The 27135-nt window shown below is 45.5% G+C and overlaps 1 protein-coding gene across 1 annotated transcript; it reads right to left on the bottom strand.

Annotated features, from left to right (window-relative positions):
• Nucleotides 1-26315, bottom strand: LOC143774565 (uncharacterized). Its single transcript, XM_077262286.1, has 2 exons — nt 26140-26315; nt 1-2418 (listed from the first exon to the last, which is right to left on the bottom strand). The coding sequence occupies exons 1-2, from the start codon at nt 26200-26202 to the stop codon at nt 2038-2040; spliced, it is 444 nt and encodes a 147-aa protein (XP_077118401.1). The 5' UTR covers nt 26203-26315; the 3' UTR covers nt 1-2037.
• Nucleotides 26316-27135: the final 820 nt, after the last annotated feature.

The following is a 27135-nucleotide window of genomic DNA, read 5'->3' as shown; positions in this document are numbered from 1 at the left end:
ACCACAGCCCAATAGAGGCATTGTTTGACTTCTGCAATGGACAAGTTATTGCTCTTTTATATCTTTGTTTTTCTTGTTTGTTTTTTTTTTTATCTTCAAAAGGAAGCCTATGATAATGTGAAAAAGAAAAAAACAAGAATAAATTGTTGGGAAAAAAACATGCATTTTTTTGGAAGGTTTCATATTTTTCTATTAATTGAAAACCAACATCTATCTGCAACAAATTCTGCAAAACCGGTGCTCGTTTGGGCGCTTTTCCATGCATTTATACCTTAAAAACTATACTATTTTACAAAATACAACACATTGTCTTGGTTTTTGTCATTTTTCTTTAAAAACAACCAGCTTAGGGTATCTTCCATTTTTCTTCATAAAACCTTGAAAAATGCATGTACTGCATATATTCTTACAAAATAAGCAAATGCCACCAAAACAGTAATAAATTCTGCAAAAAAATCAAAGAAAACATTTAAACTCGTGTGAAGGAGACCTTAATGTCAGTCCAATTATGCCCCAGGATGGTGCACTGATCTCATATTTGGGTTGGGCCTATCGGGCTGAAAATTTTAGCCTTCAAGTGGTTGTCAGGTTTAGAAAATCGATCATTACAATCCCGAATATGTCATTTTAGGTTAATGTGGAACGAGTGTTCCCCGTGGACCCTCATCAGCCAGAGTGGAGAATAGCTACAAATAGTATTTGCTCCGGAGGATCTGGCATATCCTCACATTATGAGGGCAGCCCACTGATTTGGTGGCGCTGCATTGGAATTAAACACTTTCTGCCAAGTTCCTCAGATTATAGCTTCTTACTGGGGGGCCAGGTATCCAAATACTTAGTCATTACTTTAAAGGCTAGGGATGCCCTTGTCATGCAATAAATGATTGTTAGTGGTTACCTTTAGATAATAAATTGTAATACATTTGTCTGCAATATGACTCCATTTTATGACCCCTAGTTTGTACATGGATCCAATTTTTAGATTGTATTCGCGTTGGAGTGTCTCTCCCAGTAATATAGGCTGGATATGAGTTCTGTGTGTATCCAAGGTGTTGCTGTCTTCACTAGCTCATGTATGTCAGCAAAGTTTTTCCCTGCGCTTTTTTCCCTCTTCATGTACTTTCCTCCCTTTCTGCAGCCTATTATTTTTCTGCCCTCCATGAGACTATAGATGTTTTCTTCCCTATCCACACTGGAGATCTGTAGAATCCCCTCCACTTCCCTGGTGCTATCTCTAAGGCTAGGCTCACATAACAGTGTAAATCACAGTCTGATCAATCTCTGATCAAAGTGTGATCCGATTCTCTCAGATGAGGAGATGGCGAATTTTTCTATCAGTCTGTGGAAATCGGACTGCAGTCAGATGTCATCCGAGTGCAGTCTGATGGTTTCAACAGACTCATTGACTTGCATGGCTGAGTGTGTTCCAAATATCGAATCAAACCTGGGTATGCAGCAATTTTTTTTTCCTTGGACCAACTCTGTGCATGGGCCCCATAGACTAACATTGGTCCAAGTGCAATCTGATGTTTTGTCGGATCGCACTCAGACCGAAAATGGAGAAAAGGGACTGGAGAGCAGAGAGCCATCACAAGCTCTGGGGGATAGGTAACTTTTTTTGCAGATCTTTTCGCTAGATAAAGGATTTATATACACTCGGCAGAATCAAAATGGTAGATGTTTTTTCAATAATTACTATTTAGAAAGTACTCTCAATTCTAAATATTTTTCTATTTAGAAAGTATTAACTTTACATGTAGGGAAAAAATGAACGTGAAAAAAAAATTTGTACCAAGGTGTACATAACCTTTTAGGTTGGGGATTAATGTCTAGCTGCCGTAGAAGTGATTATACGACAACCCCTTTAAAATTGTGCGTTAAACAAGTGTGGTCAATAGAAAGAAAAATAAAATCCACTTGACGAAAAATGAAGTTGGGTTGTCTGTACAGATTTTTAGCGATATTATCCATATTTTTTTTTTTCGATGAGTTATTTCCAAAGGTTCAGATATTGGGACCAAGAAGTGGATTTTGGTGTCAGATATCAACCATTATTGGGGTTCTCTCCTTTTTTTGAGAGTCTTCATTGTCCATGAATATGGGAGATATAAGCCCATAAAACACGTTCTTTTCCTTGTCTTGTCGTCTGTAGTGGAAGGGGTGTGAAAAGGCCTGGGCGCCAACATTTACGTAACTCTGCAGGCAAACCGTGTACAGGAACGCAGTCAGGTGGAGGACGCACACAAGTCCGAAGATGACCACCACAATCACGGTATGAGGCTCCCACAGTTCAGAGTCTTCGGTATTGTCCGTCTGCAGGAGCGTAACGTTCTTCCTCGTCACATGATTCATAAGAAGGAAATTCATTTTGCTGATAAGGATCAGAAGCGGAAATTCATCTCTCGTTAATGATGAGTCCTAGGAAGACAGACAAGAGGGAGAATTATCACGATGACCATAGATTTTGAAGTCAGTTTAAAATAAGTTGCCATTATTTGTGCCACATTTATCAACGTGTCGCATAAAAATGAAACACTTTTGATCAGATCTGTTTTCTCACTTTACTCCGTGCTCCCTTTTTTTTATTGGTTTAATGAAAAGAAAAACATTTGCAGGTCACCCTAAATAATCTGCTCCCTGTATTGTACTAATTGTTACGATTACAGGGACACCAAATATGTCCGTGTTATTTGCTGATTTATGACATTTATTGTTAAAAAGCGATTGCTGTAATTTGTTTTTCATTATTTTTTAAATTACTTTTATAGTAAAAGAAATTAAAAAAAAAAAAAAAAAAGCGTTTTAGTTTTTCCCCTAAAATAATAAAATATACAGATTTATCTTGGTGTTCTGGCACAAAATGTCTGTAAAGATGGAAAATACAATTTAAATCTTTAGGCAGAGAAACATTTTAGCAGCACTGCCTGTGTCTCACTACTGAACATTGCCATGCTACAGGTGGTAAGATTGAATCCTGGGAAGACCACTGTGAAGAAACCAGATTGTATCTTAATTTCCCAGACAACCATGTTTTTGCAAACTGAAAGAACTGACTTTTTGTCTGTATATTGGCTTGTGAATTTAAGTGTTTATGTCTGGTGGGTCCACAAGACAGACTTGCCAACTGCTATACTATCTAACATACTGTGTAAAGGTACCGTCACACTCAGCGACGCTGCAGCGATATAGACAACGAGGCGATCGCTGGAGCGTCGCTGTTTAGGTCACTGTAGAGACGTCAAACACAGCAGCTCCAGAACGATGCAGGAGCGATCCTGTGACGTAACGGCGACTCACTTATCGTTCTCACAGGTCGTTAGCTCCATGTAAAACATTGCTGGCATCATTGCTTTTGCTGTTAAACACGACGATACACGCCGACCTGACGACCAAATAAAGTTCTGGACTTCTAGCTCCGACCAGCAATATCACAGCGGGATCCTGATCGCTGCTGCGTGTCAAACACAACGAGATCGCTATCCAGGACGCTGCAACGTCACGGATCGTTGTCGTTCTCGTTGTAAAGTTGCTGAGTGTGAAGGTACCTTGAGGCCATGTGCACACGTTCAGTATTTTTCGCATTTTTTTCGCTATAAAAACGTGATATAAACGCGAAAAAAACGCTTACATATGCCTCCCATTATTTTAAGTGTATTCCACATTTCTTGTGCAAATGTTGCATTTTTTTCTGCGAAAAAATCGCACCGCGGAAAAAAAAGCAACATGTTCATTAAATATGCGGAATTGCGGGGATTCCGCACACCTAGGAGTGCATTGATCTGCTTACTTCCCGCACGGGGCTGTGCACACCATGCTGGAAGTAAGTGTATCATGTGCGTTTGGTTCCCAGGGTGGAGGAGCGAAGACTCTCCTCCACGGACTGGGCACCATATAATTGGTAAAAAAAAAGAATTAAAATAAAAAAAGTGATAAACTCACTTTCGATGGCCCCCGGAGTCTTCCCGCCTCTCAGCGGTGCATGCGGCCTCTTCCGTTCAGGCCGGTTTCACACGTCAGTGGCTCCGGTACGTGAGGTGACAGTTTCCTCACGTACCGGAGACACTGACACACGTAGACCCATAAAAATCAATGCATCTGTGCAGATGTCATTGATTTTTTGCGGACCGTGTCTCCGTGTGCCAAACACGGAGACATGTCAGTGTTCGTGGGAGCGCACGTTTTACACGGACCCAATAGAGTCAATGGGTCCGCGTAAAACACGGACCTCACACGGACATTCTCCGTCTGGGGTCCGTGTGCGTGCAGGAGACAGCGCTACAGTAAGCGCTGTCCCCCCCACATGGTGCTGAAGCCGGTATTCATATCTTCCCTGTAGCAGCGTTTGCTATAGAGAAAATATGAAGAATAGTGTTAAAAATAAAGATCCATGTGTCCGCCGCCCCCCCACCCCCTGTGCGCCCCCCCGCTGGTCAGAAAATACTTACCCGCTCCCTCGCTCCTTCCTGGTCTGGCCGCGCCTCCTACTGTATGCGGTCACGTGGGGCCGATCATTTACAATCATGAATAGTCGGCTCCGCCCCTATGGGAGGTGGAGCCACATATTCATGACTGTAAATGATCGGGCCCACGTGACCGCATGCAGGAGAAGCCGCGGCCAGACCAGGAAGCAGCGAGGGAGGCGGGTAAGTATTTTCTGACCAGCGGGGGGGGCGCACAGGGGGTGGGGGGGTGGCGGACACATGGATCTTTATTTTAAACACTATTCTTCATATTTTCTCTACAGCAAACGTTGCTGCAGGGAAGATATGAATCGCAGCTTCAGCACCATGCAGAGTGGGTACCACACGCTCCGTGTGGTACCCACTCGCCATACGGGCGGCACACGTGTGCCGCACGTATGGCCTCCGTGAGTTCCCAGGCACACGGACACGGATAACTCCGGTACCGATTTATTCCGGTACCGGAATTATCTGGACGTGTGGGACAGCCCTCATATAGATGGTGTGTGTGAAGGACCTTCCGTGACGTCGCGGTCACGTGACCGCGATGACGTCGCGGTCACGTGACCGCGACGTCATCAAAGGTCCTGCACACACCATCTATAGGAACGGACGCCGCTGAGGAGATCGGCTGTCTGCAGAGGGTGAGTATAACCATTTTTTACATGATATCTTTTTACTATTGATGCTGCATAAGCAGCATCTATAGTAAAAAGTTGGTCACACTTGTCAAACGCTATGTTTGACAAGTGTGACCAACCTGTATAAAAAAGAGTAACCAACAGCACACTGATATCGGCTGCACGCTCCAAGGTCCAAGGATCAGTTGGAACAATACTCACAAGAGAAAAAAAAGAAGGAGCAGCATCCATTCCAGGTGAAAGGTATCAAAGAAACGTCTTTATTCTGCCATCACATGGTGATGGCAGAATAAAGACTTTTTTTGATACCTTTCACCTGGAATGGATGCTGCTCCTTCTTTTTTTTCTCAAGTGTGACCAACCTGTCAGTCAGTTTTCCAAGCGATGCTACAGATCGCTTGGAAAACTTTAGCATTCTGCAAGCTAATTTCGCTTGCAAAATGCTAAAAAAAAAGCAAAAAAAATGCTGATTTCTTGCAGAAAATTTCCGGTTTTCTTCAGGAAATTTCTGCAAGAAATCCTGACGTGTGCACATACCCTTAGGCTGGGGTCACACTTGGCGTAAGACAACACACCACGTATTATACGGCCGTACTACGGAGAAATGTTCCCAAAATGTTGATCCGTAGTCAGGGTGTGTCAGCGTATTTTGCGCATGGCATCCTCCGTATGTAATCCGTATGGCATCCGTACTGCGAGATTTTCGCGCAGGCTTGCAAAACCGACATCTAATGGATTTATGTGCTCAAATGTTCGGGAAAACATATATACAGTATATATATATATATATATATATATATATATATATACAGGTCCTTCTCAAAAAATTAGCATATAGTGTAAAATTTCATTATTTACCATAATGTAATGATTACAATTAAACTTTCATATATTATAGATTCATTATCCACCAACTGAAATTTGTCAGGTCTTTTATTGTTTTAATACTGATGATTTTGGCATACAACTCCTGATAACCCAAAAAACCTGTCTCAATAAATTAGCATATCAAGAAAAGGTTCTCTAAACGACCTATTACCCTAATCTTCTGAATCAACTAATTAACTCTAAACACATGCTAAAGATACCTGAGGCTTTTAAAAACTCCCTGCCTGGTTCATTACTCAAAACCCCCATCATGGGTAAGACTAGCGACCTGACAGATGTCAAGAAGGCCATCATTGACACCCTCAAGCAAGAGGGTAAGACCCAGAAAGAAATTTCTCAACAAATAGGCTGTTCCCAGAGTGCTGTATCAAGGCACCTCAATGGTAAGTCTGTTGGAAGGAAACAATGTGGCAGAAAACGCTGTACAACGAGAAGAGGTGACCGGACCCTGAGGAAGATTGTGGAGAAGGACCGATTCCAGACCTTGGGGAACCTGAGGAAGCAGTGGACTGAGTCTGGTGTGGAAACATCCAGAGCCACCGTGCACAGGCGTGTGCAGGAAATGGGCTACAGGTGCCGCATTCCCCAGGTAAAGCCACTTTTGAACCATAAACAGCGGCAGAAGCGCCTGACCTGGGCTACAGAGAAGCAGCACTGGACTGTTGCTAAGTGGTCCCAAGTACTTTTTTCTGATGAAAGCAAATTTTGCATGTCATTCGGAAATCAAGGTGCCAGAGTCTGGAGGAAGACTGGGGAGAAGGAAATGCCAAAATGCCTGAAGTCCAGTGTCAAGTACCCACAGTCAGTGATGGTGTGGGGTGCCATGTCAGCTGCTGGTGTTGGTCCACTGTGTTTCATCAAGGGCAGGGTCAATGCAGCTAGCTATCAGGAGATTTTGGAGCACTTCATGCTTCCATCGGCTGAAATGCTTTATGGAGATGAAGATTTCATTTTTCAGCACGACCTGGCACCTGCTCACAGTGCCAAAACCACTGGTAAATGGTTTACTGACCATGGTATTACTGTGCTCAATTGGCCTGCCAACTCTCCTGACCTGAACCCCATAGAGAATCTGTGGGATATTGTGAAGAGAAAGTTGAGAGACGCAAGACCCAACACTCTGGATGAGCTTAAGGCCGCTATTGAAGCATCCTGGGCCTCCATAACATCTCAGCAGTGTCACAGGCTGATTGCCTCCATGCCACGCCGCATTGAAGCAGTCATTTCTGCCAAAGGATTCCCGACCAAGTATTGAGTGCATAACTGAACATTATTATTTGATGGTTTTTTGGTTTGTTATTAAAAAAACACTTTATTTGATTGGACGGGTGAAATATGCTAATTTATTGAGACAGGTTTTTTGGGTTATCAGGAGTTGTATGCCAAAATCATCAGTATTAAAACAATAAAAGACCTGACAAATTTCAGTTGGTGGATAATGAATCTATAATATATGAAAGTTTAATTGTAATCATTACATTATGGTAAATAATGAAATTTAACACTATATGCTAATTTTTTGAGAAGGACCTGTATGTGTCATTGAGACACATATATATATATTCTGTATTTAGATTTCATTCAGCGCGATATCTGAAAAGCCGGTAATTCAATTGCCGGCTTTTCATTTCTCCTGCACAAACCCGACAGGATATGAGACATGGTTTACATACAGTAAACCATCTCATATCCCCTTTTTTTTTGCATATTCCACACTACTAATGTTAGTAGTGTGTATGTGCAAAATTTCAGCGCTGTAGCTGCTGAAATAAAGGGTTAAATGGCGGAAAAAATTGGCGTGGGCTCCCGCGCAATTTTCTCCGCCAGAATGGTAAAGCCAGTGACTGAGGGCAGATATTAATAGCCTAGAGAGGGTCCATGGTTATTGGCCCCCCCGTGGCTAAAAACATCTGCCCCCAGCCACCCCAGAAAAGGCACATCTGGAAGATGCGCCTATTCTGGCACTTGGCCACTCTCTTCCCACTCCCTGTAGCGGTGGGATATGGGGTAATGAAGGGTTAATGCCACCTTGCTATTGTAAGGTGACATTAAGCCAGATTAATAATGGCGAGGCGTCAATTATGACACCTATCCATTATTAATCCAATTGTTTGAAAGGGTTAATAAACACACACACACATGATTTAAAAGTATTTTAATGAAATAAACACAGCGGTTGTTGTAATAATTTATTGTTCTCTCAATCCATTTCCAGGCCCTCGCTTGGCAAAATAATAAACACACAAGATACATACCCTCAGCTGAACTGTCACATCCCACGAAGTAATCCATCTGAAGGGGTTAACTAATATTACAGGCAGGAGCCCTGCTAATGCAGCTGTGCTCGTGCTTGTAATTCCCCGGCGAATGAATGAAATGTAGGTCATTGACCTCCATTTCCTTCAGTCGCGGTGATGCGCCCCCTGGTGGATGTCCTCATATGACCTGGAGCGTGGGAAAAAGTTCCCAGGCTGCAGTTCATGAGAACATCCAGCAGGGGCGCATCACCGCGACTCATTGTAAGTACAGATCCAGCTTTCCTTTCAGCACCCGGGGATTACAGGCACGAGCGAGTGGTTTATCGCAGCCCATGCCTGTAATATTAGTTAACCCCTTCAGATGGATTACTTCGTGGGACGTGACGTTTCAGCAGAAGGTATGTATCTTGTGCGTTTATTATTTTGCCAAGCGAGGGCCTGGAAATGGATTGAGAGAACAATATATTATTACAACAACCGCTGTGTTTATTTCATTAAAATACTTTTATATCATGTGTGTGTGTGTTTATTAACCCTTTCAAACAATAGGATTAATAATGGATAGGTGTCATAATTGACGCCTCGCCATTATTAATCTGGCTTAATGTCACCTTACAATAGCAAGGTGGCATTAACCCTTCATTACCCCATATCCCACCGCTACAGGGAGTGGGAAGAGAGTGGCCAAGTGCCAGAATAGGCGCATCTTCCAGATGTGCCTTTTCTGGGGTGGCTGGGGGCAGATGTTTTTAGCCACGGGGGGGCCAATAACCATGGACCCTCTCTAGGCTATTAATATCTGCCCTCAGTCACTGGCTTTACCATTCTGGCGGAGAAAATTGCGCGGGAGCCCACGCCAATTTTTTCTGCCATTTAACCCTTTATTTCAGCAGCTACAGCGCTGAAATTTTGCACATACACACTACTAACATTAGTAGTGTGGAATATGCAAAAAAAAAGGGGATATGAGATGGTTTACTGTATGAAAACCATGTATCATATCCTGTCGGGTTTGTGCAGGAGAAATGAAAAGCCGGCAATTGAATTACCGACTTTTCACTAACACCGCTGCGTATTTCTCGCAAGTCACACTGCTGGTCCGTGTGGAATCCGTATTTTTCTCGCCCCCATAGACTTTCATTGGCGATTTTTTTGCGCAATACGCTGACAAACGCAGCATGCTGCGATTTTGTACGGCCGTAGAAAGCCGTATAATACGGATCCGTAATATACGGCTGATAGGAGCAGCCCCATTGAGAATAATTGTGCCGTATGTTATGCGAGTTTTACGGACGTAGTTTCTGCGCTCTTACGTCCGTAAAAGTCGCATGTGTGACCCCGGCCTTAGGCTGAGTTCACACTTTGCAGAATTGCCGCGGAAATTTCCGCGGCAATTCTGCGCCTCCTGCCGCGGGTATATCGCATGCAGAATTAGCATGCATATACCCGCAGAAAACTAGCGTTTTGCAAGCATAATTAGCTTGCAGAATGCTAGAGTTTTCCAAGCGATCTGTAGCATCGCTTGGAAAACTGACTGACAGGTTGGTCACACTTGTCAAACATACTGTTTGACAAGTGTGACCAACTTTTTACTATAGATGCTGCCTATGCAGCATCTATAGTAAAAGATAGAATGTTTAAAAATAATAAAAAAAATAAAAAACATGGTTATACTCACCTGCAGACCTCAGCGGCGTCCGTTCCTATAGCTGTTGTGCGGTGAAGGGCCTGAGATGACGTCATTGGTCGCGTGAGCGGTCACATGCGGTCTCGCGACCAATCACAAGACACTGACGTCATCGCAGGTCCTTCACCGCCCAGCAGCTATAGGAACCGAAGCGGCAGCGTGCAGCGGAGAGGCCGGAAGACTGCGGGGGACATCGAAGGGGAGTATATCGCTATTTTTTATTTTTATTCTTTTATTTTTTACCAATTATATGGTGCCCAGTCCGTGGAGGAGAGTCTCCTCTCCTCCACCTTGGGTACCAACCGCACATGATCTGCTTACTTCCCGCATGGTGTGCACAGCCCCGTGCGGGAAGTAAGCAGACCAATGGACTCCTATGGGTGCAGAATCGCCGCGATTCCGCAATTTTAATGAACATGCTGCGTTTGTTTCTGGAATGCGATTCCGCTCAGGTAAAAAATGCAGCATGTGCACAAAAAATGCGGAATGCATTCTATTACATAGGATGCTTAATGGTAGCGGTTTTTTTTGCGGTTTTATAGCGTTTTTATAGTGAAAAACCGTGAAAAAAACACGAAAAATATGCTACGTGTGCACACAGCCTAAAGGCCCCGTCACACACAGCGACGCTGCAGCGATACAGACAACGATGCTGATCGCTGCAGCGTTGCTGTTTAGTCGCTGTGTGGTTGCTGGGGAGCTGTCACACAGACCGCTCTCCAGCGACCAACGATGCCGAGGTCCCCGGGTAACCAGGGTAAACATCGGGTTGCTAAGCGCAGGGCCGCGCTTAGTAACCCGATGTTTACCCTGGTTACCAGTGTAAAATGTAAAAAAACAAACAGTACATACTCACCCTCGCGTCCCCCGGCGTCCGCTTCCTTCACTGACTGAGCGCCGGCCCTAACAGCAGAGCGGTGACGTCACCGCTGTGCTGTACTTTCACTTTACGGCCGGCAGTCAGTCAGTGCAGGGAAGCAGACAGCCAGGGACCTGACGGACACCGGAATGTGAGTATGTAGTGTTTGTTTGTTTTTTACATTTACGATGGTAACCAGGGTAAACATCGGGTTACTAAGCGCGGCCCTGCGCTTAGTAACCCGATGTTTACCCTGGTTACCAGTGAAGACATCGCTGGATCGGTGTCACACACACCGATTCAGCGATGTCAGCGGGACCTCAACGACCAAAAAAAGGTCCAGGCCATTCCGACACGACCAGCGATCTCACAGCAGGGGCCTGATCGCTGGTACGTGTCACACATAGCGAGATCGCTACTGAGGTCGCTGTTGCGTCACAAAACTTGTGACTCAGCAGCGATATCGCTAGCGATCTCGCTATGTGAGACGGGGCCTTAATTCTAAAAATAGCTTACATGCTTTGGGTATAAAAAGACTCGGAGATCACACCATGAAAAAACTGAAGTAAGACAGAGCTACCAGCCGGACATTCTGCAAACCACCCAACAGACAAGAGAAAAGACTGCAGCCAATTTATCATGGCACCATCACGAGGGACACTGATCTAGGATTCTATAGGAAACAACCTAGGGGTTTTCAGCTCCGGTTGGAAGGACACAGATCTGATCCAGTGACCATCTCTGAACCATGGATATATTTGGAGAAAGCCAGGTTTGGAACCCGCTGGTCGCCTGGTTCCATGGAGATGGTCAGATAAGCCAGGTGGTGACTCTCGTGTCAACTGGCTTTGGACCTTGTATGGACTCTATGGACAGTTCTTGGTCATCCCCCTATGCTTATCGTTACCTCTTCTCTGTGTGTGTATATGACAGGTGGAATAGTGACCCTGGGAGCTCTGATATAACATCTACCATTATCCCAGCAAGACAACGGAAGAGTAAGACCCTGTCATGTGCACTATGTTGGGGTAATTGCTGAGATTGTTCTGTTTGCTATCGTATGTTGTGGTTCAATAAAGTATTGCCACACTGTTTTACCTTAACCCTGTGTTGTCTGTGTAGTGTATTGCCCACCGGGAGATAGAGCGAGCGTTCAGTGGTATGAGCCCTGGTCTATGCAGTCTTGCTAAAGACAGCCGGGCCAGCAGACGAGAGCACCCACTGACCCCGTTCCTCCACAACCACATATTTCCCAAAATCAAATAGTTACTTAATAGTGATGAGTGAACGTGTTCGAATCAGGTGTTATCCGAGCATGCTCATGTGCTAACAGTGTCTTCGGCGTGCTTGAAAAATATGTTTGAGTCCCTGCGGCTGCATGTCTCACAACTGTTCGACAGCCACAACACATGCAGGGATTGCCTAACAGCCGCGGGACTCGAACATATTATTTGAGCACACTGAACACACTCAGTTAGCACCCGAGCATGATCAGATAACAACTAATCTGAACACGTTTATTGATTAGCAAGTATGCTCGTTGCTTGGGTTTCTCCTTGCATGCTCGGGTGGTCTCCAAGTATTTTGGCATGCTCGGAGATTTAGTTTGTCGAAGCAGCTGCATGATTTACGGCTGTTAGCCAGCCTGAATACATGTGGGGATTGCCTGTTTGTTAGGGAATCCCCACATGTATTCAAGCTGTCTAGCAGCCACAAATCATGCAGCTGCGTCGACATAAACAAAATCTCCGAGCATGGCAAAATACTCGGAGACCACTCGAGCATGCTCGCTCATCACTAAAGATGTTCGCTCATCACTATCACTTAACTATATATATAAAGTTATCTATTGAGCTCAGACAGATGCTATGGGGGACATATAAAATGACATTTACAATAATCAGAGCGGCATCTTGACTGAAATCCACATAGTGTGGACTGCATTTTCCCACGCTGAAGAGTTCATTTTAGTTCAGGCCGGCAGGGAGCGCAGATTCGGTGACGTCCCCGCTAGTCACTGAAACTCCGCTCCCAGCATTTCATTCATTCCCCAGTAGTTTACAACCGGTGGCGGTCGCATTAGCAGCACTCCCGATTGTAAACTGTACATTCCCCTAGATATGGATTGCTGCGTGGGACTGACTGTACGCCAGACAGGTATGGGTATATTGTTGGTTTATTATTTTGACATTTTTTCCAGGAGATCGAGGGCTTTGATTGGAATGGCAGACTAACAAAGATGGAAAAACTGTATATTGTTTTTTATTTCATTAAAATACTTTGTTTAATACTGTTTGATTAACCATTTAACTACTCTAGGATTGGTAATGGATAGGCGTCTTATTGACACCTCTCCATTACTAAGCCGGCTTAATGTCACTTTACAATAGCAATGTGACATTAACCCCTCATTATCTCACTTGCCACTGCTACAGGTCAAGTGGGAAGAATCGGGCAAAGCTCCAGCCTTTTCTGGGCAGCTGTGGGCTGCTTTTTTTTAGGCTGGGGGCGGCCATATCGATGGCCCCTTACTAGCCTGAGAATAGCAGCCTGCACCTGTGAGTTTTGCTGGGTTGGTTGTAAAGTTTAGGGGGGGGGACCCCACGTTGTTTTTTTTCTTTCATTCATTCTCCCCTGCACGCCGGCCGAGCAGGAGAGAATAATGACAGCCAGCTTCAGCACCACACGCAGGAGAACAGCGCTTACAGTAGTGCTGCTTCTCCGGTGGCCGTCCGTGCACACGGAGGACAGTGTACACTGTATCTCCCTGTGCACGTGTGCGGGATGTTTGGCGGGACGTTTGTCCAGGTAAAAACGGACATGTCTGCGTGTTTTCCACACGGACACATTGTCTGTCAAAACACGCTGACATCTGCATAGACCCATTCATTTGAATGTGTCTACGTGTGTCAGTGTCTCCGGTACGTGAGAAAACTGTCACTACACGTACTGGAGGCACTGACGTGTGAAACCAGCCTAAGATGGATGTTGCATTCTGCACAAATGTGAAAGTAATTGATTAGATATTTTCTAATAATAAAGTAAAAGGACTGGGCCATTTTACACCCCTCCCCCCCTCCTGATCAGGCACAATTTCAGGTTTTATCGCACATGTGTTTTTAGCGCCTCTAAAAAAATATTCTCTTTTTTTGCTTAATTTTTTATGTCATTTTTATTCGTTTTTTCTGATATTTGAGGAAAATGTAAAGACAAAAAGAAAGGTGTCTATGTTTGTTATTTTTTATTACTACCAAAAATGATTGCTAAAAATATTTTAAGTTACGAATCCCTTTCAAATTACATTTTTCTGTGGGGAGTCTGGCTGTGTCTGACAGCCAGCTCCATGCCCCCTTGCAAGATCTTGTGTAAGCTGATTACACTGCATTGTTGTTTTCGAACATCAGTGCAGAGTAAAATGTGAACTGCTTGGCTGTTTATAGTCTATGGGAAGTCCAGATGTAATTGAAGGGATATTCCAGCCACAAACTTCACTTGCCTGACTTCCTTACTTCCAGAGATATTGCTTAATTCAAACTCCTGCTTCATCACTGTTAAGGGAGATCAGGGTCTCTCTGATCGATTGATAGAGGGTGTCTGAGTGGTCAACCACCGATCTAACAGTTTTAATTGATTTGTGGTTGTTGCGACTGGAAATTCCCCTTAAATTAAGACCTATTACTGTTTTTTTTTAACTTACTTGTCATCCATGTTTTCATGGATGAGGAATGTAGAGAGGTATCACTGGATGATCAGACAGATGTAGAAGTTAGGAGTCTGAGATTTTGTCATTCATTAAGAATTTCAGACCATTTTGCTGCTGCATCGTCTGTAAGTCATTTATCTAGCTGAATCCACTGCAAAAATTTTACAAATCTGCCATCTGGTTCTGACAGCTCTTTCTGCTCTCCCCCTCCCTTCTCTAAGTTTTAGAAATAGCAGTAGGAAGGGAGAGGTGACTGTACAAAGATCTCCACAAAGAGTCCAGGGGAGAAAGTTTGTATAGTAATGGAGCACCCCCACTGCCGCAGGGCCGAGGGGTACCCGGTACCGGGCCTCAGAGTCTCTGTTCTGGGGGGTTGTCACGGTGGCTAGGCCCGGTCCGTGGCCCTGCCTGTCAGGGGAACGTCCGGTGAAAGAGTGGTGAATGATGGTGTAGTTGTGAAATGCCGGTCGCAGTAAATAACGAGGACACCAGGTTGCAGTCTCTTTACCTCTTTACTGAAGATCTCTGGGTCCTCAATCCGGAATACGGTTAACCAGGCTGCGCAAGTCCGGCCGGTCCAATGGCACCTCCAGAGTTCCCTTTGCAGGTGGAAATCTGTGCCTTCCTGCTAGCGCTATGTGTTGTGGTCCTTCCCTGCTGTGCTTACGGAAAGTCCCCACAACTGTTGTGTCTGTTTCTTAAGTTCCCTCACAACTCGATTAGATGATGTTCTGCTAATCCTCCGTCCCTCCCTGATGTTACGGTTAGGACGGCACCCGTATGACGGGTAGGCTCGGAGCTCTTCCGGGACCCTAGAGTCGCCCCTCTCCACAGGTTGCCCCCTATGTCTTCATAGGTGATTTAGGTGAGACAGCCCGCCTATGACTGACTGTCCTGCCGTTGTTTTGAAGTATTGCTTGAAGCTAGATTTATAAATACTTCCTCGGCGTTCCGGCCGCCGGTTGTGCGCCTCAGTAGGATGTTGCCTCGGTCTTACAGCACGACTCCCACTGGTATTCTCCTTGTTGTTTTGATCTCGTTTCTCACTCAGCACAATCCATCTCGCTTCTAATCCTTCCTTGGGCACCGCCGCTATACTGAGCAGGCACGGTCCCTTGACGTTCTCTCAAGTTGCCAGGCCTCTGTCAGGATCCCACCCCTGACAGGGACCCTACCGAATCTTCCCCCACAACACCCTCTGCCACAAGGTGTTGCCTGGTTCCAACCCAGTCAGCTTTCTCATCTAACTTCCTGCCTGACCCCCAGTTTTACCAGTATGTGAGGAGTGGCCTAGTGAATAGAACCCTTAGCTCCCCCTGGAGGCCCGACTGTGAAATGTATTGGTGTCTGTGATACCTGGTCAGATGAACTCCTTCAGTGCCATCAGACGTACCATAGCTCCCCATAGTGGCGGAGCCACAGTACTGCAACGACCAGGACTCTGGGGTGCTGCAGTAACATAGTTGGCAAGGCCAAAAAAAAGACATTTGTCCATCCACGTTCAGCCTATATTCCGTCAGCATAAATCCCCAGATCTACATCCTTCTAAAGAACCTAATAACTGTAAGATACAATATTGTTCTGCTCCAGGAAGACATCCAGGCCTCTATTGAACCCCTCGACTGAGTTCGCCATCACCACCTCAGACAAGGAATTCCAGATTCTCACTGACCTAACAGTAAAGAATCCTCTTCTATGTTGGTGGAAAAACCTTCTCTCTTCCAGACGCAGAGAATGCCCCCTTGTGACCGTCACCTACCATGGTATAAATAGATCCTCGGAGAGATATTTGTATTGCCCCCTTATATACTTATACATGGTTATTAAATTGCCCCTCAGTCATCTTTTTTCTAGACTAAATAATCATAATTTTGCTAATCTCTCTGGGTATTGTAGTTCCCCCATCCCCTTTATTAATTTCGCTGCCCTCCTTTGTATTCACTCTAGTTCCATTGTATCCTTCCTGAGCACCGGTGCCCAAAACTGTACACAGTACTCCATGTGCGGTCTAACAAGGGATTTGTACAGAGGCAGTATAATGCTCTCATGTGTATCCAGACCTCTTTCAATGCTCCCCATGATAGTCTCTGAGAGAACAGAGGATCAGGCTCTTTACAAGGAAGAAAGGACATGAGATGAAAGTAGGCACAGTTTTGGAGCTGTGCTGATTCATGAGCTAATGAAGACAGCAGTACTCTGGATACACACATGCCTCATATTCAGTCTACTTTACTGCAAGAGTCACCCTACAAGAGAGAAATCTGAGCATTGGATCAGGCTGTAAGCTGAATATCAGGTGATCTGAAGAATTGACAATTGCAGACTGAAACTTTGTGCAACTTTATTAACGAAAGGTAACAACTACCATGTAAAAAAAATTTTTTTTTTTTTCAACCTGAAGTATGACCAATAGCAAATTTTCCCTGTGGATGCTCTATAGTAAAATGGTTCACTTGCTCCAAAGTTCCTGCACAGATTACAGCTGATTGCTGAAGGTTCCAGGTTCGGGAGAACTTGTGGTGGAGAAATTAGTAGAGAAAACTACTAAAGAAATTAAATATCCAATGTGGGGAACGAAACTGGCCAAGTGCGCAAATATTTTCAATTGGGAATGGGGAATAAGTCACCACCAGACACCTCTGATGGTGACGTATCTCCTGGGAGAATAAAAGGTTTGAGTGTTGAAAATTAACGTGCCCCCTCATCTTTTCATTCATGTTTCAGGGAAGAGTTGGGATGTCTTTTACACATAGGATACTCTACAAAAAACAACGAACTTGGTGCCTTCAGCCAACTTTAATCTAATGTGTAGGGGGCCTTATTAAAGTATCACTGGTCACATTGGAAATCTTACGGAAAACTGTGAAATGAAAATCAACAGTATATGACATTAGGCAAAAAGTATAGACTTACACGAGAGAGAAAAATGCTACAGATAATATCCAAGTGTCCCAATAAATATCCCAGCGCTGATGGAATAATGATGAAATGGAAGCTACGTGATAGCACCCAGTTACTACCTAGACAGGGCCATCAGTGAAGCCCCACAACTATCCATGGCTCAGCTCTCTCCAATACAAAGATCCCAAGCACAGGAACAACAACAAGATGGCCATGATAAGGTCCTGATCTCAATGCACATGAATTTCTGGAATTTGTAGCCCGTCATCATCATCCATCCAACCAACCAACCAGAACAACCTGGAGAAAATCTAGTTATCTGCCAGGAAGAATAAGTGGAAACCACTCTCTGTGGCAATTTGTGAACATTACCCCAAAATAAGCAGTAATTGCAAGGAGAGCCAGCTCTACCAGTTGCAAAACTATAGGGGTTTAATACTCATGCAAATCTGTTCAAATTCAAATTCATCATATTTTACAAATTTTTACACTAAATTTGATTCACGTTAAATCAATTTGAAGTATATCAAAAGTATTCCAGGGTTTCCACATGCACTGAAAAATGTCTGTCTATCTATCTATTATCTATCTATCTATCATTATCTGTCTATTATCTATCTATCTATCTATCTATCTATCTATCTATCTATCTATCATCTATCTATCTATCTATCTAGAAAAAAATAGAATGTTTTATTTTTCTATATAATGCAGCTATTGCTGCTTGCACCTGTTCACACTTAGTAGGTGCTGGTCAGGTGTTTTTCTATCTATCTATCTATCTATCTGTAGCGCCCCCACCGCCGCAGGGCCGAGGGGTACCCGGTACCGGGCCTGTGAATCTCTGCTCTGGGGTTGTCACGGCGGCTAGGCCCCGGTCCGTGACCCTGCCGTGGGGCGCACGGTCTATAGGACTGGAGTGTGGTGATAATGGTGCAGTTGTGGGGTGCAGGTTGCGGTAAATAACGAGGACACCAAGTTGCAGTCTCTTTACCTCTTTACTGAAGATCTCTGGGTCCTCAGTCCAGAATACGGTTCACCAGGCTGCGCAAGTCCGGCCGGTCCAATGGCACCTCCAGAGTTCTCTTCACAGGAGGAAATCTGTGCCTTCCCCCTAGCGTTATGTGTTGTGGTCCTTCCCTGCTGCGCTTACGGAAAGTCCCCACAACTGTTGTGTCTGTTTCTTAAGATCCCTCACAACTCGATTAGATGATGTTCTGCTAATCCTCCGTCCCTCCCTGATGTTCTGGTTGGGACGGCACCCGTTTGACGGGTAGGCTCGGAGCTCTTCCGGGACCCTAGAGTCGCCCCTCTCCACAAGTTGCCCCCAAGACTGCATAGGCGATTTGAGTTAGACAGCCCGCCTTAGGCTACGTTCACATTTGCGGTCAGCGCCGCAGCGGCGCCGCATGCGCCCCTATATTTAACATGGGGGCGCATGGACATGCGTTGTGCTGCGTTTTGCGCCGCATGGCCGCAAGCGTTGGACGCAAGAAACGCATCAAGTTGCATTTTTTTTGCGTCCAACTTTCGGCCAAAAACGACGCATGCGGCGCAAAACGCAGCGTTTTAGCGTGCGTTTTTGTTTGCGTTGTGCGCTGCGGCGCCGACGCTGCGGCGCACAACGCAAATGTGAACGTAGCCTTAGACTGACTGCCCTGCCGCTGTTTGAAGTATTGCTTGAAGCTGAATGTTATGATACTTCCTCGGCGTTCCGGCCACCGGTAGTGCGCCTCAGCAGGATGTTGCTTCGATCTTACAGCACGACTCCTACTGGTATTCTCCTTTGCGTGATCTCGTTTCTCACTCAGCACAATCTATCTCTCTTCTAATCCTTTCATGGGCACCGCCGCTACCCGGAGCAGGCACGGTCCCGTTACGTTCGTTCTTCTTGCCAAGCCTCTGTCAGGATCCCACCCCTGACAGAGACCCTACTGTATCTTCCCCTACAACACCCTCTGCCACAAGGTGTTGCCTGGTTCCAACCCAGTCAGCTTTCTGATCTAACTTCCTGCCTGACCCCCAGTTTACCCACTATGGTGGGGAGTGGCCTAATGAATAGCACCCTTAGCTCCCCCCGGAGGCCCGGCTGTGAAATGTATTGGTGTCTGTGATACCTGATCAGATGAACTCCTTCAGTGCCATCAGACGCACCATAGCTCCCCATAGTGGCGGAGCCACAGTACTGCAACGACCAGGACTCTGGGGCGCTGCACTCCCCCCTGGTTAAACACAGTACTCCGGGACTGGGAAGAAAACAACAATACAAGTTAGCAAAAAGACATACAGTTTTGTTGAGTGCAATAACAATAAGTATACTGGAACAGGCTTCCCTTTATGGGAGGTGAGGACACTTGAACGTTACAAACATAATTAAACGTTATAAATTACAAGCTATAAATAACTGGCTTGTACCCAACCGGGTATTCTGCTAAGTGCAAAATTGTTGAACAATAATTTAACATTGCCTTTAAGGACTTACACTCGGAATCCACTAAAGACCTTCTTATAATCACATTATAAGGCAGTTTTTAACTTTTTCATTCTCCTACTTTAAATCTGCAGGACCGCCTGTCCTATCGGCACCAGACCTACTGCCTCTCCTCTCTGTTACAGGACCGCCCCGTTCAGCCCGGGCCTACTGCCTTTTCAACTACTATACACAGTATAGAACATAACATTCTTTCAGTTTAGGACCACTGAGCCATCTTCGTATGGCTCCTAGGAGGACTCACTACCTAACCCCTACGGGTTCACTTTCTGTCCTCTGTAACACATTATTAACTCTCTCTTTACAATAAACTAACTTTCTATGGAGGACTCAGGGTTTACCTTCTATCCCCACTTTCTATCAACATTATCAATCATTCCCTTTCTTTCGAGAAACATCATCATCATTTCTTCACAATTAACTGGTTGGATACATATAACTTTCTCATGTACACATTATCATCACTTTCTTTCATCAAACATTATTGCTACCTGTCTTAAAGCAATATCACCGTTTAAGTGCAACAATTGAACATCCCCTTTAAGAAGGGACCAAGTCTCTATGAGGTAGCATTTCTTCTCAAGCTACCAGTCCTTACTCAGCAAAGGTTCCAGTGTGGTATCTTCACAAAGAGTCCTTTTTTAAGTAAAACCAGTAGGGAGCACCTTTAATAAGGTGCTAACTATATACAAAAAGTTCGCATCATGCACTGTTCATGATTTCGGCAGTTCTTTTCAACTAGAAACTTGTGCAAAACTCAGAAAAAATAAACAAAACAATAGGGATCCCGGGTCAACAAAGGGATCCCTTTAAGAATTTACCCTGGACGGGTTTGGGCAGCAACATTCAGGAAACAACAAACAGTTAAAAGCTATGTACATCTTTAAGGCATTCATGCTTACTCGTTCTTCGGGGAAGAAGGTGGTTTCCTCCCGGGCCTCACCAGACCAACGGGTCGTCCGGCTGGTTCCAGGATCGCGTCCCGCCCCAACAACGATAGGATCCCTCGCCGGGATGTTCTTTTCACTGAAGCTCCGGCACGCCCCCAAGGTACATGGTGAGTCCGGGTGCCCCGCTGTTCTTCAGGGCCAGGTTCAGCGGTTTTTTCAGTAGGAGATTTATCCCCCGGTGTTCCGGCAGTGGCTTGTAGTGCAACGCACCGCTGGATGCCCCGCGCCATCCAGCCAGCCTCTCCCGCGGCTCTCCTCCATCTGGTATAAGTTACCGCGTCACCTGGCTCCAGGTCGTGAGGGAACCTTCCTTCGCAAGGCTCCACCTCCTCCCGGTCCACATGGACTTGTAGCGGCTCTCCTATCTCTTGTATAACCCCGCGTCCACATTGAGGGTTGAAAGAGACCACTACACCCCAGTGGGATGGGACAGGGGGGCTCCGCAACGGTGGTTAGATTAACCTGGGTTGCCGGTTGTGGTCGGGCTCGCCAAGCAGCCATCAAGCGCCGCAGGTGTTCGGCCTCAGGCATGAGCTTCAGGCCCTGTATCTGCAGCGCACTCTCAGCCGCGACCGGGTTGGGAGGAGCAGGGGACACTGGAGACAAGCAGACCTCCGTGGGCTGGCCCAGCCGAGCGATCACGCGGGCATCGGCCTCCAGGCGGGCAACGATCCGCCGGGCTTCGGCCGCGGCCATACACTCTTCCGACGGCGGCCGGGGAGGTCGGCCCATCGTTGGTTCTGCAAGGGTCAGCTCCCGCAGTGACGGCGTACCCTGGACCACCTCGGGCTGTCCAGCCTCTCTCCGAGTTCGACCATTCCCGTGCGGTGCTTCCGGTGTCGCCATCTTTACCTCCTCTCCAATGTCTTCTTCCCGCGGTCTCTTTCGTGGGCGGCCCCGTCTCCATGGTCTCCACCCTCCAACCAGGATCAGGAGGCGGACCTCAGCTGTTGACGGACACGTCCGCAGGACACAGAAATACTTGGACTGGGCGGCCATTGTTTTTTCGCGCTCTCCAGCTTGCCTACGCCCACTCCACGCCCCTCTTCTCTTCCTGCGCTCTCCTCAGCGCTGTAATGGCGGCGGATTTTGGCGGCAAATGGCGCAGCACAGTCCTTGCAATAAAGTACAGTCCAAGCACAATAAATCACAGTTCCAAGGCACACATGACCTGATTCTTCAGGCTTAAGTAGATCCTGTTCGTGACGCCAAGTTTTGTAGCGCCCCCACCGCCGCAGGGCCGAGGGGTACCCGGTACCGGGCCTGTGAGTCTCTGCTCTGGGGTTGTCACGGCGGCTAGGCCCCGGTCCGTGACCCTGCCGTGGGGCGCACGGTCTATAGGACTGGAGTGTGGTGATAATGGTGCAGTTGTGGGGTGCAGGTCGCGGTAAATAACGAGGACACCAGGTTGCAGTCTCTTTACCTCTTTACTGAAGATCTCTGGGTCCTCAGTCCAGAATACGGTTCACCAGGCTGCGCAAGTCCGGCCGGTCCAATGGCACCTCCAGAGTTCTCTTCACAGGAGGAAATCTGTGCCTTCCCCCTAGCGCTATGTGTTGTGGTCCTTCCCTGCTGTGCTTACGGAAAGTCCCCACAACTGTTGTGTCTGTTTCTTAAGTTCCCTCACAACTCGATTAGATGATGTTCTGCTAATCCTCCGTCCCTCCCTGATGTTCTGGTTGGGACGGCACCCGTTTGACGGGTAGGCTCGGAGCTCTTCCGGGACCCTAGAGTCGCCCCTCTCCACAAGTTGCCCCCCAAGACTGCATAGGTGATTTGAGTTAGACAGCCCGCCTTAGACTGACTGCCCTGCCGCTGTTTGAAGTATTGCTTGAAGCTGAATGTTATGATACTTCCTCAGCGTTCCGGCCACCGGTAGTGCGCCTCAGCAGGATGTTGCTTCGATCTTACAGCACGACTCCTACTGGTATTTCTCCTTTGCGTGATCTCGTTTCTCACTCAGCACAATCCATCTCTCTTCTAATCCTTTCTTGGGCACCGCCGCTACCCGGAGCAGGCACGGTCCCGTTACGTTCGTTCTTCTTGCCAAGCCTCTGTCAGGATCCCACCCCTGACAGAGACCCTACTGTATCTTCCCCTACAACACCCTCTGCCACAAGGTGTTGCCTGGTTCCAACCCAGTCAGCTTTCTGATCTAACTTCCTGCCTGACCCCCAGTTTACCCACTATGGTGGGGAGTGGCCTAATGAATAGCACCCTTAGCTCCCCCCGGAGGCCCGGCTGTGAAATGTATTGGTGTCTGTGATACCTGATCAGATGAACTCCCTCAGTGCCATCAGACGCACCATAGCTCCCCATAGTGGCGGAGCCACAGTACTGCAACGACCAGGACTCTGGGGCGCTGCACATCTATCTATCTATCTATCTATCTATCTATCTATCTATCCATCATATCACATTTTCTGTGGAATACAGCTGCTATGTACTTCACATTAATTACCCAGGCCTCTCATCAATCAAAAAGCGTGACATTTTTGGGTTATTCTGAATGTGAGGAATGTTCTCCAGCAGTAAGATGATTTCTAAGAACTAGAAGGAGCTAATTAAGCATTGCTACTGTCTGCAGATAACAAAGCTTTCTTTGGGTTTCTTGCACATGTTATTCGGTGAGGTACGGGGACTAGAGTTGTAGTCACGTTGCTAGTTAATACAGAATTTAATTAGCAGATATTAAAAATCTTACAGACTGGAGGAAATTTATAGCATTAGTGTCATAAGACGAGTGCTATACAGTGATACAGGATTTCGCAGGTCACACTACTCATAGGTAAAATGGTGTAATCAGGGATTTTTTCACCAAAAGTCCAATAAAGAAGAGACTTTCTTACTAATTTAGACTTCTGCCATCTACATTTTTAACAGTTATGCAAACTATTGCGCATGCCATGGAATACAGCTCTGTCCATATTGGAGATGTCAAATCCAGATTCGACAGATTTTTGTCAAATGAAAACCTAACAAACATCCTTATGGATAGTGAGTCATTACAAGATTTAGAAAAACTGATCTATACTACATATGTGGCATTATCATCCACCCATCGTTATAGGACATGTCCCCAATTTATAGATATAACACATAGTTCATCAGACTCAACAAACCAGGCTCCGAAACAAATACAGGCCGCAAGCCAAGTCAGACCAAATGTAGAGACCCAACAGACCTCAGACAAGACCCCTATCTATACAGACCTCAGACTAGACCCCTATCTATACAGACCTCAGACTAGACCCCTATCTATAAAGACCTCAGACTAGACCCCTTATCTATACAGACCTCAGACAAGACCCCCTATCTATACGGACCTCAGACTAGACCCCTATCTATACAGACCTCAGACAAGACCCCTATCTATACAGACCTCAGACTAGACCCCTATCTATACAGACCTCAGACTAGACCCCCATCTATACAGACCTCAGACTAGACCCCTATCTATACAGACCTCAGACTAGACCCCCATCTATACAGACTTTAGACTAGATGTCTATTGATAAAGACCTCAGACAGACACCAAATGTACACATTTATAAACACCCTAAATCAGACCCCCAAAGTATAGAGACCTCTAATTTGTAAAGACCACATGACAAGCCCTCCCATTTACATAGACTGTAAAACAGATACCACATCCTAGACCAGAGTGCACCCTACTGTTGTTCTGATTGCTTCTCAGAACATCCACTTAATGCACAGGCATTTTTTAGCGGCTGCTGCCAGATGCTGCAGATCAGCTCCTTTTCTCTTTAACAGTAGCTGATCTGCAGCCCCTGGCAGTAGCCACTAATCAGTGTATGGAGATGAACTGTTCTGCTTCATACACTGCTTACATCTGTCTACCCCCAGAGGTAATAGCAGTTGATCAGTGCGAGTACCTGGTTTCATACCCCAACCAATCCTAAATTGATGACCTATCCATTCAATATGAAAGGAGTGGACCTATCACTTGCCATAAATATGTATTTTTTTTTTCATCTCCAGAATCTGGAGTTTCTTTGTCTTGTTTTTTTTTTTCTTGGTTCCAGAGATACGGCCTCCTCTTCCCTGCGTGTAAATCTTGTCTATTTAGCCAAGTGGGCGTGCCATCAACTCTTCTCTGTTGGTGTCTTCTCATGAACCACGCCCAGTTCGTGAACAAGACAGTAATTACATACAGGTACGAAAGGATCATATCCCAGGAACAGAGAGATGCATGAACAAAAGAAAACCAATGCCAGATTCAGTAGAATGGCGGCATTTACACCAGGAAAAAAATACATCTGTATGACATTTGACAGGTCCTCTTTAGGGGTATATTCACGCAGGTCAGATAGAAGAAGAATTTGCTGCTACTTTTTCTCTGCTGTGAAAAATTACAATGAAAATGTCCTATGAAGATGGACCCTACGGGGTCGACCATGCGGGACTGATATGCTGCAGATTTTCTGCACTGGAAATTCTACAGTGACATCTGTTCCAACAAAAAAAATGCTGAATTGTGGGTTTTTAAAAACTGTAAAATCATCAGAATTTAAATCCCCGACACTGTTAAATTGACAGATTTTTCCCCAACAGCTTATTGTTCACATTTTTTAAAATCTCACCTAGTCTTCTAGTAGCTGTAAGGGTATGTGCACACATTAAGTATTTGGTGCAGACATCTCTGGGCGGGAAAGAAAGCATCGTAAAATATGTGCCTTTTTTAATGAAAATAATTTTTTTGCATGTTTTTTTTGGTGCAGAATTTTCCCCACTCATGAGTATGGGTGAAATCTGCAGCAACAAAAAACTCTGAAAGAATTGACATTATGCAGATTTTTCAAATCTGCTCCAAATCTGCAAGGTAAAAATAAGCAACGTGTGAACGAGACTTCAGGATTCTTAATTGCCGGCATCAGGAAAACCTTCAGGTTTTGTGACAAATCTGAAAAAAAAAAAGTAACAAAAACACAAAGTGTGCACACCGGCTAATTAGTGGCGTGATTGCTGTGTGGGAAATTTTGACAGATAAAAATGCAGCGGATTCTGCCCCGAGTTACCCTCAATAATACAAAATGGATGGATAAATGTACAAAATCTCATGGCGAGGATTTGTCTGGACTGGCCATCACCTATACTATTGACAAGCAGCATAGTCAGTCTCTCCCCATCTAAAAATGGCTGATATCAGAGAACAATAGACAAATACAAATAATAGAGATACAGGGAGAGGCGATGTAATGTGGACATCTTGTCCGCCAGTGTAATACATTGCTGGGCTCTATATATTATGGCGGCTATATTGGCTAACGTGTAAATTACCTGCAAGAAGTGACGAGCCGATGGATCGAAGGCAGGAGTAAAATTCTGTAGCATCCCCAGCATCTGTATACAGCTTGGCTCCTGCTAGGAAGATACAGAGGCGGCGAGAGGAGGAACGTTCATTATTGTGGTTGCTTTGGTAACGCGCCTCACCTCAAGGCTACAGAGATAAGTGGAATAGAAAAAAAAAAACATTTTAAACATCTAGCAACAGCTAATAATGAATGTCTGAGCCTCACGACGACACACAGGGCCTGCACGCAATTTCGCTATAATCGCTCTTCTGCAAATCCCAAGCTTTCGCATAAATCATAACCATCCTCTAAATAACAATACAAATCTGACTCTAAACCCAGGATGTGCTATAGGACATGATTATATAACTGAAAGCCAAACAGCAGCTGGAATTTAATTGGTTGCTATGGGTTACAGCTCCAGGATAAGGGCGACAGAAGCCAAATAGCAGCTGGAATCTAATTGGTTGCTAAGGGTTACAGCTCCAGGTTAAGGGCGACAGAAGACAACTAGCAGCTGGAATCTAATTAGTTACTATAGGTTACAACTCCAGGTTAACGGTGACATAAGACAAATAGCAGCTGGAATCTAATTGGTTGCTATGGGTTACAGCTCCAGGATAAGGGCGACAGAAGACAATTAGCAGCTGGAATCTAATTGATTGCTATGGGTTACAGCTCTGGGTTTATGCGTGACAAAAAAAAACAATAGCAGCTGGAATCTAACTGGTTGCTATGGGTTACAGCTCCAGGATTATGGATGACAAAAAAAACAAATAGCAGATGGAATCTAATTAGTTGCTATGGGTTACAACTCCAGGTTAACGGTGACATAAGCCAAATAGCAGCTGGAATCCAATTGGTTGCTATGGGTTACGGCTCTGGGATTATGGGCAACGGAGTCCTAGTGGGCCCATCTTCGTTATCTATTTTTCCTCTTCGCCTTCTAAGAGCTGTAACTGTTTTACATTTCGGTTGACAG

Source organism: Ranitomeya variabilis, chromosome 5, assembly GCF_051348905.1.
Source record: "Ranitomeya variabilis isolate aRanVar5 chromosome 5, aRanVar5.hap1, whole genome shotgun sequence".
Taxonomy (NCBI): Eukaryota; Metazoa; Chordata; class Amphibia; order Anura; family Dendrobatidae; genus Ranitomeya; species Ranitomeya variabilis.
This window is presented reverse-complemented; position numbering and strand designations above follow the sequence as displayed.

Excerpts from the sequence above, each read along its gene's own strand:
- LOC143774565 (XM_077262286.1), bottom strand. The coding sequence starts at position 26,202 with ATGCTGGGGATGCTACAGAATTTTACTCCTGCCTTCGATCCATCGGCT. Across the intron at positions 2,419-26,139 it reads CGGCTCGTCACTTCTTGCAG|GACTCATCATTAACGAGAGA; the intron begins GTAATTTACACG and ends CTGTCTTCCTAG.